We start from the raw sequence: 17,724 nt of genomic DNA, 5'->3' as shown, positions 1-17,724 counted from the left end.
ACACACACACACACACACACACACACAAATAAATATATATAATTTCCTTGCTGTGTTTCTTTTCTTGGTGGTTATCTCTGTCCTCTGCTGCACCATAAAGCACTTTCCACACGACTAACCCGTTTTAGTCAGGGCATCATAAATTTATCTGACTGCTTGTGCGCACGCACACACACACACAGAAATATCTTCCATTTTCTGATGTGTTTGTTCTCTGTGGTTTTATCTGTATTTATGTCGTCTGTGTAAAGCAGAGTTGTCAGAAAATGGTTTACTAAGCAGAAAAAAAGCTTTAAAAATAAATTAGGCTTGACACACACACACACAAACACGCACACTTCAGGAGTGACCTTGGTCAGCCTGTTTGATCACAGCTCTGTATTTATTCGCCAGAGGATGTTGGGTTTATAAGGGGGCCTCGGTGAGCTGCTGCCCCAGGAGAGGAGCACAGTGCCTGGGCTGTTGGTTCAGCCAGGACCCCTTGGCCATAAGAAGGCTAAGACAGTTTTACCAAAAAGACTGAGATCCATTAGACTTATGCCTATGTACCTTTATATAAGGCTTAATTTTAGGCTCTGTAATATTAACTTTAGATCTTTTTATATAAAACAAGATCTTGCCTTTATTTAACCTCAAAGTTTCTAAAGATTTAAAATCTTTTTTCAACAAAATTAAAATCTTCTTCCAAGAAAGCAGGCTATTTGCAGGCTGTGAAGATTATTAAATCAAACAAACTCCATGCAGGTGTGCTTAGAAAAAGGTGTGATGGATTTTACCTCCAGTGCGTCCCTGTCCCAGGTGCACGGCGGGCTGTAGGCTGTCCTCTCTGTTCAGCAGGTGAGGAAGATGATGGAAGATGGAGGGAAGCTGCAGCACGTTTTTACTGCTGCTCACGTTCCACAGCTTCAGCCTCGTCTCCTCTGCAGACACACAGAGGCCAAACCAGGAGAGATCAGGCCACGTTTATTCAGGTCTCCCCGCCGCCAGCTTAAACCGGCTGAATCACACTTTCATATAAAGTACTTAGAAACATGCCTGCAGTCGGAGTGAAGTCGGAGTAAACTGAGCACGCTAACAGATCAGATTGAGCTTTATCTCCTCTGAACACACACAGAGTAAATTACAGCAGATAAAACAGATCAGTTTAAATGGATTACAGATGATTCTTCACATCTTCTGACTGAGCACATTATTCAGTTTTTGCTTCGTGGCAGCGAGACGAGGACAGAAACACTGCATGCTGAGTGACTGCATGACTTCAGGTCTCAAGGGCACCTGATTTATTTTAAATGTGGGGTCGAACAAAAATCGCTTTCCAGATCATGAGAGATGAGAGGTGTGTCGCTGGAGCCGACTGTGCACTTTACCAGCGCAGTCTATCCCAACACTGTGAAAGGTATGACACAGGACTTAGAGTGTTTCACCCAAACCCCTAAAAGTGGCTCTACTTAACCCTCGCCATCAATGGCAGACCTCAGACAGTGTATGACTGCAGTGTTTCTTTGTAAGGGAAGCAAACTGGTAATGAGATATTGTTAAAACTTTATGTTTTCCTTGAGACATGTCAGAATATTTTTAAAATAAATAATTAAGATATTTTAAAAATGTACTGAAACTTCTTTACACCAAGAAAAGGGAACATTTGTAAGGTGTTTTCTTAAAAGCTGCAGTATAGGTTTAATGGTTCAGTTGTGAAGTAGAATGAGTTTGACACCCCAGAAGGTCGAGACTGTTTAAAAGAGAAGTCAGTATCACAAATTTAATCAGGTCAGCTTTTGATTTTTATTGGTCGACTGAAGGAACAACACTTTAATCAGAACTCGTGTGAAACGACCTTCAAAATCAAATAAAGTGTAAAGATAAAGGAAAAAATGACAGCACTAAAATAGCTGTAGATGTGAGTACGATGATGGAAAAAGGCAAATTCAAGATATAAAACACAGTCCCGATCAAAAGTTTAAGACCAAAAAAAAAAAGGTAAATGGCCTGTATTTATATGGCGCTTTACTAGTCCCTAAGGACCCCAAAGCGCTTTACATATCCAGTCATCCACCCATTCACGCACACATTCACACACTCACACACTGGTGATGGCAAGCTACATTGAAAGACCACTTGAAAAATGGCAAAAAAATCATATTTTGCGTGGTTGGAAGTTAACAAGGTTGCAAGTAGATTTTCAACATGCAACAAGAAGAAATGGGAGTGAGACAAAAGTCATGCAATTTATTGATAACAACGCTTAAAATGAAACAGGCTGTTTTACAGCTGATCAAAACTGACCCGAGAGGCTGCTCCAGGTGCGGTTGATGTCTCTGAGCGCCTGCTTCTCGGCGATTGCCCTCTTGATCTCCTCCAGGACCAGGTTCAGCTCTTTGGAGCGCCGCAGGTTCTCCTGCTCGGCCGAGTGGAGGCGCTCCCTCAGCGCCAAGAACTCCCTCTGGTAGATATCAACCACATCTCCTGCATACGAAGAGGAGAGGAGGGGACGAGGTTATTACATGTGTTCAGGTGAACTCATGTAATTAAAAAAAGAAAAAAAGTCCCACAAACAGCAAAAGCAAGAATCCACTTGATGCCTTTCTTTGAAAAAACAATAAATTGCAGTAAAAGCAGTTTAAGTCTGTCCGTCCAAACTCGCACCATTGATGTAGTGAAACGTTGACATGTGGACATCAGAGATCAACATCTGACCAAACACGGTCACAAACAACCATCAACATCCAGGACCAAAAAAATAAAACTAACGACGAAGCAAATAATGATATCTCGCTTGCACGGTATGTACGAAGACTTACAATCGGCTTTTTAAATGTTTATATTGCACACTGTGGGTCAGGTGGAAGCATGATGTCCTGCAGGATTGACCATGAAGTTGACTGAAAAGTGCCAAAACCTGCAGTTTCTCAAACGGCCACTTCAACCTCCAAACTGAGTCGGCCCTCATTTTGCTTTTACAGTAAAGCTGACCAAGTGTTCATAATTTCATCCTACTGGATATTTTGATGGAAGTTTGAGAATTCTTGCGTTATACAAAACCATCTATTCCAAATTTAAAGAAAGTTCAGGGTCTGCAGGGCTAACAATGGAATGATGCTTTTTTCTGCCAGATTGGACAAACATCAGGTAAACTTGTACTTGCTGTGGAGTATTTTTCTGCATTGTTCTTTTACAGGATATATTTCAATTTTAGTCCTGTGTCTATAATGAAGCTGTAATCTGACTCAAGCCGTGTGCAAACACAAGAAGTAAAATCAATACAGGTTTATTAATGGGCGCATGTCGCTGTTTTATTACACTTGTGCATATTCTCCGTCAGCGCTGAGTGGCAGACAGGAAAACAGAGACAGACTGAGGCTTCATGGGATTACTCTGAAGGCAGACAGAGTGTATAGGACTGTGCCAGATCGTCATCATCAACAGGTAGGAGGGAAAAAAGGACATAATCTGGGTAAAAACATGGAAATAAAAAGCTAAATCCTTCATCTGCCGCAGCAAATAGCATCCGGCCGTCCATCATCCTGCCATCATCCCTCACTGAGTTAATGCTATGTGGAGGTAAAGCTGCACTAATCCCTTTTGGGCTCACACGCAGACGTCCCCGTTCACTTTGTTCAGCCCTCCAGCTGTAATACATCCGACTGAGACTCCAAAAATAAGAAGTGTCAACATGAACAGCTTGGCCTCAACTTTTCTCAGTCTGAGCCTGCAGATAATGAGCTTTACACATTTTAATTTAACAGTTTTACTGAATTCGATATACAGAAGACGGAGGGCGGTCGGTGCGCTTACCTCGTCTACAGACAGAGACACGCTGTTATTTTGAACAAAGCTTCACACAAAGTGTCACCTGTTCCTATTTTTGTTTTGTTTTGTTTTACAGGAGACACTTTTCTATGTTAATCTTATCAGTTTTTTTATTCATCATTTTATCGCCAAAGAATCAACAAAAAGGAAAACTGCATGAAGAGAAAGAGCTCACGTACTTCCTGACACGCCCACAGGGTTCACGTGACTAATTATTCTGGAAGAAGAGGCGCTCGCTCTTCACAAAAAGCTTCATTTTATTCTGTTTTTATTATTTTAAATCTAGAAACACAAATATAGAAACAGAAAAAACCTCCACCTCAAACGTCAAACACGAGATAACGTCGACAAACTCAGCCGTACTTCCTCTCTTTTACATTTTCAGTTCATGACGTTTGTTCCAAACCATCAGTCGCAGCAGTTAGGACTAGTTTATGATTAGGTGTGGTTTTACTCAGCTGTTGCTCGTCTCCTCCATTCACCTGAATATCACTTTTATCGTTTTAATGTTTTTTTTTATTCCTTGGCTTATGACACAGTTTGACCCTGATTTTACTGCTTTAATTTAATCTAATGTGCCGATTTTATTGTTTTAATTTAAGTCTTTTGTCAAGTGTACAGCACTTTGCTTTCAGCTGGGAGTTGACTGAAAGTGCTATATAAATAAATTGCTTGCTTGCTAATATGAACCTGAGCATTTGCTTCAGTTTAAAACACACTAAATTATTTTCCCTTTTTTCCTATTCTTTCAGTTTTGTCTCCTGATTCTGTCTTAGTCTATTTTTTACCTTGTTTATTTTTTATACTTTCATGCTTGTTTTTTTTCCATTTACCTTATGTTTTTATTTATTTATTCTACTTTGTGTACTATTATAAGGTGACCTTGAGGGTCTTTAAAGGCGCCTATAAAGAAAATGTATTATTTTATTATAGATTTTTTTCTGTTTTGGTAAAAAAAACTATTTATTTAAAATTGAAATCTTTGCTGATGTTGGTATTATTGGATAGTAAGAGAAAGTTTGTTTTCAATCATTTTAAATTGTTTAATTATTATTCAATTACAATTGATTTTTTTGATTTAGAGAGAAGAAGATCAAAGAAAAACAAAATCAGCAGGAAACTCAAAATCCCGATCTCTCGCTCCAAACGTCTTGACTTACTCAGATAAATGTAAGTGGCTTAAAATGTTTATATTTAATAAACAGGCTCCACTAATACGTCTGTCTTCCTGAGCATCTGTTCACAAACATTTAGGCATCAAATTAGTGTCCAAATTGTTGAATTAAAAACCAAAGTCTGTCCGACTGACCCTCTTCTCTCCATGGAAACAAGGTCCACATCTGTCCACAACCCCGACCAGCTTAGAGGAGCTAACGCTGTCATGAGTACACCATGTGGATACTACTGTGGTAACCACGCTTCACAGGATAAACAGACTCATGCACAGAAAGCTCTGAGTGTCCTCTGAGTGCCAGCGTTCGTTTGGCCTCAGATCAGCTTGATCCGAGGGATTCAGCAACACCTGATTTTTAATGGTTCAAATTTCCTGACCCCAAAGCTCAACCCGCCCAAGCTTAACAAGCCCCGAGCACTTCAAGCTCCCTGTAGAGTAACGAAGAAATGAAACTTGGTGATAAGGGTCAGGAAGTGTTTACAGCCGACACTTCAGACCTCACAACTTTTTACCAGACGGGTCTGGACGAACGCTAACCAGAGCTGTGCTGCAGTTTGTCTGTCAGCTGAACTTTAATAGTCGGAGAGTAAAATCACTCAGAAAGCGCCTCATTTTGCTGTAATTATTCCTGTAAACCCTCATTAATGAGAACAATGGTCACATCTGTTTGGCTGATAACTGCAGTGAATTTATGAGCGCGCACACACACACACTCCTCGCTGATGAGTTTTTAATGATGCTGCTGCCCAGTTATTTATCTGCGCTGATGAAATAATCTTCTTCCTGCAGCAGTTGGTCTGTTAAACAGTGAAACTGTGTTTCTGCAAAGGCTTTTGTTCCAGCAGTGGTTTCACATCCTTCGTAATATTTAATAACTGTAGAAATTTTGAGAAATATTTTCCGGGCGCTATTAGCATAGACCGGGAGTTTGTTAGAGCAGACAGTAAACACCAAAAAAAGCTCAGTTATTAAAAGAGTTTATATTTTTGTGTAAATGGTTAAATTAAGCAGCACAGTAAACTCTATTGCCATCTTACTATCGGAAGAGACATTTTAAACCCAAACAATCTGTATGGATACAGATCGCACAATGCAGGTGACACAGACTCAAACCTCAACACTACAAACAGCTGTAAATTAAATCTTTCACGACATGTCAGGACAATGCGCTGGTCTAGCTGGATGTTGTCACTGTGTTTATTAAACCTACAGTAATTCATCACTTATTAATGAATTTATTTATTCATTGTTTACTTTTATTGCCATGAAAACAACAAGTGTAAAGTGAGGGGAAATAATCTGTTAGCCTTTTTAGCCTAACTTTAAGCTACACGGGCAACTCTGAGTCCTACCAACAATAGTAAAAAATATAATAGAAAGCAGCTTAATGGCTTTAAAAATGGCAAACGTGAAAAAAGAAATGAAAGTAGGTGAGCTTCAGCTCAGTTTTTTTAGGAAAGTCCAGGTGCAGATCAAGCATACCAGTGATGCCTCAGTCACACGGGCCTAGATACTGGCTGGCAGCTACTGGAAACAGAGAATGCACTCATCACGGGGCGACCGTGGCTCAGGGGGTTGGGAAGCGTATCTGTAACCGGAAGGTCGCCCGTGTCCTGGTCGTTGTGGGCAAGACACTTTACCGCCTACTGGTGTTGGCCAGAGGGGCCGATGGCGCGATATGGCAGCCTCGCTTCTGTCAGTCTGCCACAGGGCAGCTGTGGCTACAACCGTAGCTGCCTCCACCAGTGTGTGAATGTGAGAGTGAATGAATAGTGGCATTGTAAAGCGTTTTGGGTGCCTTGAAAAGCGCTATATAAATCCAATCCATCATTATTATTATTATTATGCAATCTTGTGTTTTAAAACTACCTCTTCCCATGTATGTATGTATGTTACAACATGGTACAAAACCCAAAAAAGTAGACTGCTAATCCAACTGTAAAGCACATGAATACATGTTATTATGATGTGCCATATATAAAGCCATTCTTTGCTGGATAAATGTGAAACATATAAAAGCAGCCAGACTCTCCGTCTCAGTATTGTCTAATATGGGGGAACCAGTGGAAGAGCAGATGCTCCATCCAAAGGTTGAAGCATACAGATGTTGTCCTTTAAACATCTGTATAGTCAAAATTCTTCAAAATTATGATGACGTTTGGTCTGTTGAAGAACTGAGGCGTGAATTTAATAAGAACAGCATACATAGATATCAGAGGTTTATCATCTGGTTACATCCAGCAAACAACGTTGAATTAACGAGGCACAAAACTCGGGACATGGGGCATTCACGTCTCACCTTTGACCCCCTCCTCCTCTCCAGTGACTGATGTCATTTGTGTGCTTGTTTTCTTTCAGTAATTAATCAATGCAAAAAGATCAATAACAGGAAACAACACGGAGGCACTAGTCTGAACACTGCAACAGCCTGAAAATGTCCCCACTTTGCGCACGTCCTCATGCGAAAGGTCCCAAAACTCCCACGTGTCCTCACAAACATATATGTACAAGTACATGTTCACACTTTTTCCCTCTATTTAATTTTTAAGCCTAAAACTGAAAAACCTGCATTACGAGTACCACATCGATTCCCCACAATGTGATTTCTGTACCCACAACTTTAGTAACACAAGAACATGCACAGAGAGATGGATAAACTAGGGCTGGGTATCGTCACTGATTTCTAGAATCGATTCAATGCCGATTCACAAGGTCCCGAATCGATTCAATCCACGATTCGATTTAATTCGATTCAATTCGATTCACTTCGATTCGAATCTGGGAAATTTTGACAGTCAGAAATATTATAATTCAGAACAGTACAGAACAGTACAGAACAGTACATTTACATATTTTTGTATCTATAAAAAGGAAGCTGACACAAGCAAGACTTTATCAAAGGTGTGAGCGTCACAGCAGAGGCCTTTGTGTCAAAGTAGCTGAAGATAAAACACAGAAAAACATGAAGGTGATTTTCCTGGCCTGGGATTTTATAAAAATATTCTGCAGTACATCAAAAACGAAAGAAAACCATTAATCAACACATGAACATTACGTCTGAAGTTACAGCGGTTTTATTATTTATAGAGACTCACGGCTAAGCGTTTTGCATTTTGCATAATTTTAAAAAGTTTGAATTTGTTCAGTATTGAACGGCAGAAATTAGGTTTTCTTTTCGGAAGTATATAAAACGAAAAAGAAAAAAAACGTCGGCCGACAGCGCTGTAAACAACGGCAGACTTGTGCGTAACAAGCAAGCGAATAATGAAGAAAACAGATTTTTAGACGGGAAACTGTTCTTGAAGTACACAGAGAGAGAGAGAGCTGTGCATCGTGGTAGAAGCAAAACAGTAAAAGTCAGAGTGAATACATGACGATGTTTATGTGAAGCATAGTTTGGATCTTCTTTTGCTGCTGGTTCGGTCAATATTGTCTGGAGAGACATCAAACTAACACCTTTAGAAACAGCGCATAAAGGGCGTGAACACAAAGCGCGGACCCGCCGACAGATCAGAGTCAGCGAGCTGTCGGCTTTCAGCCCCGACTGTGAGAAAGGCGACATCTAACTGATTCTGATCCGCGGGTCGCGCTGTGTGTTTAAGTCTTTGTGCAGAATCCATGTTCCTGCTCTCATTTACTGTCTTAGCTGTTTAGTGGTTGTTGAAATTTTGTGAGATTTCACCTGAGATTCTGGCATTTCGGGCAAAATAAATTTATATTAAAAAATCGATTCAGGATTTTAATGAATCGATTTTACGTCATCCAAGCCAGAATCGATTTTAACCGATAAATCAATTATAAAAACCCACCCCTAGGACAAACATCACTAATACACAGTAATCCTGCACACTGTAATACCACAACACACACAATTCTGAGCAGAGTGTGGAGGGCAGACAGGTTGAGTCATACTGTAGTAATGTATGTGTGTGTGTGTGTGTGTGTGTGTGTGTGTGTGTGTGTGTGTGTGTGTAATAGTATAAAAGCCACCGATCACAGGTAATGAGATTACCCTATACACACACACACACACACACACACACACACTCAGGATGACTCACAGTTAATGGCCTTGTGGTTCTTTTAGCGAACAGGAAGAAGTACGAGGACTAAAAATCAGTTCAGCTGTTCCTCACTGATCAATCAATACATTAAATGCCAATCATCAGTCTGACATTTATCAGACCCGGATCTATACAGACCTGTATGTGTTTATACGTGTGTTCTTAGGTTCTGAGGTTTAAACACTCCTATAAATATAAGTAGGTTCTATCATCAAAAAACTAGGATTATTTTATTGTTTTTTTTACACATTTAAGAGAAGATAACAGCTGACAAAATGTCAAAAAATGTGACACTAACACGGTGCCCTGCAGTGTGTTCGTGTAGTTAAAATATGTGCTTCAGCCCCGTAATCCCCAATCCAGCAACGACCTGAGGCTGAAAAACGAAGCCAACGTTTAGGTTGCAAAACCTGCAGCTCTTCTAACGTCTAAGTCCAGGATTCAGTAATTCAATCATTCTGAGCAAAATGCAACTGAAATGTATAAAAACAAAGGTTTATTTATTGAGATAATTAATCATTAAAGACAATTTTCTTGGTGTAAACTAAATTTATACCAATCAAATAATTTCAGTTGACCAGATTAGTTTAAAATTTCACTCTTATATTTACATGTAATTAAATTAGTTAAAGTCAGCTTTATGAGTCTGAAGAAGAAGCTGGATTTCTTCTCCTTGAGTGCAACCAGCGCTTGCACCTTGCTGTGAGCGCTCTGGATTTACAGTTATGATTGCAGAGTTTGATGACGACTCGCCTCCCTCCTCGAGAGTGCTGTCAACTTGGTTAGGTGTTGTAAAGTTGTTTCTCTGAACCATGGAAATAATTCTGTCATCATGCACTTCGGTTGTCGTCTGTGGACCTTCTGGTCTTTTGGTGTTGCAGTGAATTTGTTCCTATCAATAAAAGAACCAGATTGCTCTTAGTCTCTAATGGGTTTATTTTGTTTGGTTTGCTACAAAATAATGAGGGAACAGGCCTCGCTTGGCCATGAAACTGCCAGTCAGTCAATCATCCAATTGCTGTATATAAAAATATAACAATGGCTGAAATTCATTTCTGTTGAACCCGTTGAATTAAAGCTGAATGTCTGCACATCGGGCACATCTCGACCGTCTGATTTAAAATGATGTGCAGAACAACAAAACCTATCGACTCTGTTCAGGTCCTGAAGAAAAGACCATTTTTTTTGCACTTAGCATTTTTTACTTCGCTTTCTCTTCTTCTATTCTGTGCTGTAAAGCTTGACCCACTCAGAAGTCACCCTGACATACGTCCACTTCCAAACCTCAAAATCAAATTAACTTTTAACAGTTCATGCACCAACTCGTGCTCCTTTCCCCTTTTAAATGCCAGACTGTGCAGGACCTTCTTGGAAATTTCCTGTCATTTGAAACTTAATAGCGGCAGTTTGTGTTTTTTAGGACATTTCTGATGCGGGCATCCAAGAAACGGGGAATAACAGGACCTGTGTGATGGAGTGTTACAGAAACAGAAAGCCTCACATGCAGGGTTAAACATTAAAAGTTGTTTTTACTGATAAATGCGTTTCAGCTGAGCTTTTACAGTCACTCCCGCTGCTTTCATGTTATGAAGTGGAGACGGCTGAGGACTGCTAATAAAGTTTTATTTTTCAGTGAGTGTTCGGTCTCGTGTCGTGCTCACAGAGAGAAACTGGGCGGTGCGTTCACATGGCTGAGCATCGCGGACAGATTGGTCTGGCACTTTTTAACGAGGTCCCTAATGAAGGGTCTTCCGGCCCGCTGGCCCCTTGTCTTCCTCTCTCCATCCTTACCCCCCAGCAGATGGTGTTTAATCAGCGAGTGATAAATGAGGGAATACAACCGTCAGCTGTCTCTGCAGTTCCCATCATTTGAACCAAATTAACAGTTATTAGCCCTTCATACACGATGAACACATTATTATTATTCCAACAGGAAGAAAGTCAGGTGGAAGAGATGAAACAGGAAGAGCACTTCTCCAAATAACACTCTGACACACAGAATGGACCCGTGGGACCCCCAAAATGTCGAACAGGATGTCAACAGGACACGAAGGACGGCTGACAGGAAAGTGGCGCTCGGTGATTTGCCTTCTGAGTCAGACTGATGTGTTTATTAGAAAAAGAAGAGGAGAGAAGGAAATAAAGCTGCTGAGTCAGCCCGATGTGATGGCAGGGTCGTGGTCCCAGAGCGGCGTGATGGCAGTTCATTATCGACAAAACCACTGAGCAGCTCGGAGAGCAAAAAGAATCACGCACATGCACACAGAGTGCTTCGAGGACAAATAACCCCGAATGCAGGAGAAAAACAATGTACTTTACATTTATGTGAACATAACTGTCCGACCGGAGCAGCCATCATCACGAGCTCCAAGGTCATTCCCACAGAGCCACCCAGCCATGGGGCCACAAATACCACGCTCGCAATATAAACCGCCTTATTGCAGCTTTAGCGTTACAGCGGCACTGCAACAGTGACCATGTTTGTTGATAAATGACGAGTTGGGAGTGACTGTGCCATGAGATTCGCTGCCATTAGGACAAGATGGTGCCAAGTGACACTCTGGAGACGAGAACAGGCTGAAGCAAACACCCGAGAACGGCCCAACCGCGGGGAATAAACCTAAATATGTGAGTTTATGAGAGATGCTTCAAACTGAGAGCAGATTAGTGTCACGCTGTTTGACTTTTAATAACAGCTCCATCACGTCAGACTTCACTGGAAGATCCAAGCTAACCTCCCCGTCCTTAGTGTAGTCCTGTTTGTCGGACAAAAATAACGCACAGACTTAATAATCCATCAGCGGCACTTACACTCAGCCAATCTGAGCTTTAATTCCAAATCGAGCTGAATGCACCGAAGCCCCGGCTCACTCTCTCAACCTCTGCAATTCGTGCCTCATCACTGCGTTTGTGTTTGGAGTAAACTGCAGTAATCCATGTGCTCTTACAGGGGAAGGCATGTGTTTGTGTTGACTGTGTAGTCTCTACTGCTTCGGTTACAAATATGCAAGTGAAGCGTGAGACCACACCAAAGGACACTTTGATTTCATCTGGATCCAGGGTAAGTTCCTGGACCTCGTTGCGGAAGCCAGTGGAGTTTTGTGATGGGGTGTGTTCCCCACGAGGGGAGCTAGGACGTTGGCGAGGTGGATGGAAATGCTGTTGTAGGATGAGTTTAACTGCTAACAGTAGGTCTGAGTGGGTCTTTGTGGATCTTTGGAAGTCCATATATACATACATGTGTTTGTGTTGTTGTGTGTATCTGTGTTTGTGTTGTTGTGTAAAGGCCCTCCACCTCCTTCTCCGAGTGAACAGAAGAAGAAACAGCTGGAATGCGTCAGCGAGAATAAACAGGTGTCAACCTGTGATTTTCAGTCAGGCAGTGTCACAGGAAGTCAATTATCCCCCTCCACACTCTCTCTCACACACAAACACACATACACACAAGCAGGAAAGTATGTGAGGAATGTTAACACACTTGGCAAGTCAAGGCTGGAGCATCAAAATAATGACATCATCCAACCGCCAGCTTTAGAGTGAATGTGTGTGTGTGTGTGGGGGGGGGGGGTCTCAGGAGAGAATGAGTGATTCATTTTACACAAGCAACATAGAAACTACTCACATTTCATCTCATCAGCTTGAAGCTTTGCTCAAACATTAACCACTAAGGCCCCAAAATGCAGTTATCAGCTAAAGCTAGCTAGCTTGGTTATCAACCTGCATCCACAGACTGTGTTTGACTTGATAATCACTGTTCAATAAATCCAAACTTAACTTCCCTCGCTGGAACTGAAGCTCGGGTTCTAAGATGGTTCATTAGTCTGCCAGATAAAGAGCTCTTTAAGCAAAACCTGCAGTTCCTCTAATGTCCACTAGAGGCTGCAGCAGTGAGTCAGTCCCCGTAGAGGAAATTTTACAGTAGAAATAAACATGTTTGCAGCCTGATACAAAAACTGTTTTCGTTGCTATAAATAGTTTCCCCCTTCATAGCAGCTGTATAGGTGGTGAATTTATTTTGCAACTTGCCTTTTTAAATTGTATTAACACTTAAAGTTTGCATTGTTAGGGGCGTGGCCTCTTGACTGACAGCTGCTGCATTAGCATTAGCTGATAACTTAGCATACAGAGCATTCAAATACGGTCCGAATACGGTTACTCGTGCCTCCAACAAATCCGAGTTCCATGTTGCAAAACTATGACATCACAACAATTTGATTGGCCACTTGCAGTGTTCACGTTAACATACCTTAGTGTGTGAGACAGCCCCCTACGTTTGTGTGATGCCCACAAGTGTATGGTCACAATTGTAATTTGTTTGTAAATTGTTTTTTTGATGTAAAAGGTCTTATTTTATGGTGGTATTGCACTTTCATTTAAAGTTAGGGATGTAATTGCATGGCATTGCTACAAGGGGGAGACAGTGGTGAGCAATGTTCCCTCTAATTTTTCACGTGTCTGAGCGAACACACAAACTCCCTGAGCGGTCCCTTGGATCACTGTGAGCGACATCAGACGTGCGCACTGTGGTCACACCGGCATCTAATCCATCCAAGTTACATGGTTTAGTATAATAATCAAATTACAGGATTTACATTTATGTTAGACTACTTTTAATTAACTGCTTTAGCCCATTTACAATGAAATTTTTAAAAAATCTAGTCATTGACCTGTGTAGTATGTTAACACTATTGGAAGTAAAAATAACCTGAACTCCAGAACTTTACAGAACAATCAGCTGTTCTGCGTCAAATCTGATGCCACACAAATTATTTGTGCCACTCCAAAAATAATTTCTGTCCACTATGAGATAAAGGAGAACAACAGCTTGATACCTGCAGGCCTGACAACAGGAGATGTGTCACTCCTGTAACACCTGTAACATTCAGCAGTCGCCTCATTGTTCTGACACACACAACAAAACTGAAATCGTGCCACGTCGTGACCTTCTGCATGAAAATAAATCCACATTTCAGATGTTACAGTGACTCCAGACAAGCTGTTTGGTCATCATGACAAAAACTGAAATCAAAAAGTTTCATGAATAACCAGCACCACACCTCTTTTTCAAACATGCTCTGTTGTATATTTGAACACAGCTGAATAAAAATTTTGAGGAAAGTGAGGCAAAGTCTAAAAGTTCACACCTCGCCTGTGATTTTTCACACAACTCCCACAATCCACCTCTGCTGTTCACACAGATTTATAAAGTGAGAAGTCTCCCTCTCTCTGTCCTTGGTTCACCTTCTGTAAAGTCAACCTCATGCCAAGATCCCGCACCTTATCTTTAGTTATGAACAACAGCAAATATCTGCCAGGATCGTGGCTGTAGCAGCGGTGATGGAAAACAGGAGGAGGTGAACAGAAACTACAGTCAGCTTCGAACAGCAGAACGAACCAAAACAAAGGGCTTTTCTTCCTTTCTTCCATTAATTCACACAGATCAGAGCAGCGGACCGGTAGGAACATTAGCACTCGAGCCAGACGGACTGAAACTCTGAGAGCTCGATGCCAAGGGGAAAAAAAAGACGAGCAACTGAAAAAGCAAAAAAACCCATCAGAAACTAAAGAGCAGGCAGACACAAAGAGGCAGAAAGCTGTTAGGAGCATTAGCACACTAGCCAAAAACGCTGAAATGATGACAAAAGCAAAGGCGGCGTCTGTTTTCTTGCTCCAATTCTAAAGACAGACCGACGGAGGAAAGAAGACAGAAGCAAAGTCTTAAAAGGATCCATCTGCTCAGCCAGGTGTTTCTGTCAGGATGACTTTAAAGAGCTCTTTCCGATTTTACACCAACAAGAAGGAAAATTCATGCTTCTCATCAGGTGTCCATTTAAGTCTCCAATGAGCACACCTTGCACAGATGCTGCCGTCTACGGAAAATGTGATTTCAGCGTGAGATTATGGAGATGCCATATGGTTTGATGTTTGTGAAAAAAGTGGATATTTTTATTATGGGCCTCCACCACAGTAGCTTAGCATGATTCATAGGTCAAAAGTTATGCCAAGTTGTTTTAGCGCCAATCTCTTCACAACCTCTAGCGAGTTCTGGTTCTCCCTCGGGGGTTTATTCTAGCCTGCGAAACCAGTTTCACCCCGGTTCTTTTTTATTCCTCGAGGCCTCCAGAGACGGCACCGGACTCAGTAGTCATTTCACAAAACCTTTATTCATCTTCATTCATCTTCAGCTAAGCATGCATCTTCTAGATGGGAAGACATGCACGGCCGGTGTCCCTCTGCAGATCTGCACTCCATTGTCTGTGAAACACAGTTTTGTAGAAGCAACCCTACCATAAAACCCCCCATGGTGTCCTGCAAACTCTGTGTCTGTGTGTGTATGCACGAGCACGTGAGTGCCTGTGTGTGCGCGCGTACCCGTATGTCTATGTGAGTGCACGTGAGTGACTGTATGCGCGTACCTGTGTGTATGTGTGAGTGCACGTGAGTGAGTGTGCATGTGGGTGTGTGAGTGTAACAGTCAAAGCACTGTGTGTGTGTCTCTGTGTACGTGACTTCCTGCGGGTCATAAAAGTAATCTCCTCACCCGAGCTACACCAAATTCCTCTACACAACATAGAAAACAGAGTTAACATATTACAAACACTGAGACCCCCACTCTGCATCCACTCGGCCATTGGCCTCTCGTTGTCTTACATTTACATTTAAGGTGGAGAGTCTCCTGCAAACCTACTTCTAAGTTTATAACAATTATGAGTTTTTATTAAAGGTACAAGCATCAGCAATCCCCACCTGTAGCTTCCTGTCTCCTTTTATGACAGGCAGACCCCCAGTGTCCATAAATTCCTTTCCCTCTAAACAATTACTCACATTCTCAGGCCACAGCTAAGCCCAAAATATAACACACAGACAAATCATTCCTTATTCCTCTCATCTACTGCTGGACCCTCTTATCTAAGCAAATTTAACACATTGTATTCTAATAATTGTTTTCTTGTACTCACAAGCCTTACCCAACATCAACCTGCTGTTACTCATTTTATATTAATATTTAAACATCTAGTTGCTATTGATATGGTGAGTAACCTTCAGTAATAGTAATAAATCACACAGCAATAGTACATTCATGTAGTTGTAAAAAAGCATGATAATATATCAAGTAATCCAAAGTATTCAGAATACGTTACTCTCATTGAGTAACGTAACGGAATACGTTACAGAATACATTTTGGGGCATGTAATCTGTAATCTGTAATGGAATACATTTTAAAAGTAACCTTCCCAACACTGTGTATCAGATACGGAAAAAAGGAGAAGGTTTGGAGAAAAGTGATGAAAAACTTCATAGAGAGTACTGAAAACGTTTTGCTATGAAGGTCTGGTGGCTTGCTCTTTGTCTCATTGGCTGTTAGAGGCGACTGTTTGTGTTTTACTTCACATGTGGTGTGTGCACCATGAGGATGAGCCCAGGCATCCCCAGAGTTCATGGCCACACTTTGATTGGTGAATGGAAAGCTTAGAGATACACTCAAGGAACGATTTTAAAACAATCATGCTGGATATCTGTACTGATATGGACTGACTAATGTGTTAGGAGTGAAAATTATCAACCAGCATGCTGCTAATGAGACGACAGATGGTGTCCTGGGGGGGTCCCACCAGCAACCTGCTGGAGGTAATTTTGTAGCTCTCACACCGCTCATCCTCTCCTCCTTGCACAAAGAAGCAGATACCAGTCCCAGTAATGAGTCAAGGACCTTCTACAGCCCCGTCCAGCTCTCCTACAGTAACCATCCATCCCCTTGAGACTCTGCTGAGAGACAGCAAATCTTCTGCCAGCAAGGAGCCATCCTAGAGGAGTTGGTCTACCTGTCCAATCTCTGACCCTAGCCAAATGCAAATTAGTGGAAAAAATAGCCAGAAATATGAGAAGGGAAAATATATGAGTGTCCTCCACCTGTGAGACCATTCCTGTTTTGGGGGTGGTCTCATTGTTACCCCTCTAGCACAGCTGAAACTGATTAACACCCTCCTCTGCTACTTAACTGACCCGATCAATGTCCCAGAAGTTTAAAAGACCTGATGTTATACTCTGATTACAAAGTGTTGCTTTCATTTTTTTGAGCAGTGTGCTTAGTGTACCTCGGCTGGGGCAAAATCCCACCTCCCCACCCCAGAGGAAACCGTGGCCTCAGATTTTGCAAGCACTAATTCACCTGCCAGCTGCTTCCCACTCGTCTGAAAACCACGATGGGGTTGACATGTTGACATGATGAGAAGCAGGGTTATAACTCTCAAATCACCAAGACGGATGTCCTCCTCATGCAGGCTGCTTCTCAAACTCCACTAACATCATAAATGCTGATGCAAAAGTTAATTGTGTTTATTTTGAACGCCTGACCATAACTGCTTAGCAGAGCACAATTACGCATCTTAAGCTTATTTTATTTTCCAGCAACCTTCTGCAATTATCATGTTTCAAGATCCCAACAATGGCTCTGGATGCATGTTAATGAGCAGTGGTCCTCATGGGGATTCACTCCAGGATGGGAGGGATTCATCCCATGAAAAACTCGACTACAGCTCCGAAATCAGGCCGGCTGCTCTGCACGGAGAAGTCTGCAGATCGATTCTGCACAGGCCTGGATCATCTCCGAGGAGCAGAGTATCATCTAATACCATGACTTCATCATATGAAGAGAGCGTGTGTGTGTGTGTGTGTGT

General features: G+C 41.7%; 1 protein-coding gene across 1 annotated transcript in view; it reads right to left on the bottom strand.

The window, feature by feature from the left end:
• mgat4b (alpha-1,3-mannosyl-glycoprotein 4-beta-N-acetylglucosaminyltransferase B) overlaps positions 1 to 17,724 on the bottom strand; it is a 119,828-nt gene that overhangs the window by 52,291 nt on the left and 49,813 nt on the right. The window contains exons 2-3 of the mRNA XM_005737740.2: positions 2,284 to 2,463; positions 777 to 920 (exon numbers count right to left, since the gene is read on the bottom strand). Coding sequence (XP_005737797.1) covers positions 777 to 920; positions 2,284 to 2,463 — 324 coding nt within the window. The remainder of the gene's footprint in view (positions 1 to 776; positions 921 to 2,283; positions 2,464 to 17,724) is intronic.

The sequence above is a fragment of the Pundamilia nyererei genome, unplaced genomic scaffold (assembly GCF_000239375.1).
Source record: "Pundamilia nyererei isolate P.nyererei 1_Seehausen unplaced genomic scaffold, PunNye1.0 scaffold00079, whole genome shotgun sequence".
Classification (NCBI taxonomy): Eukaryota; Metazoa; Chordata; class Actinopteri; order Cichliformes; family Cichlidae; genus Pundamilia; species Pundamilia nyererei.
Note: the sequence above shows the minus strand (reverse complement) of the source record. Positions and strands in the feature narration are given on the sequence as shown.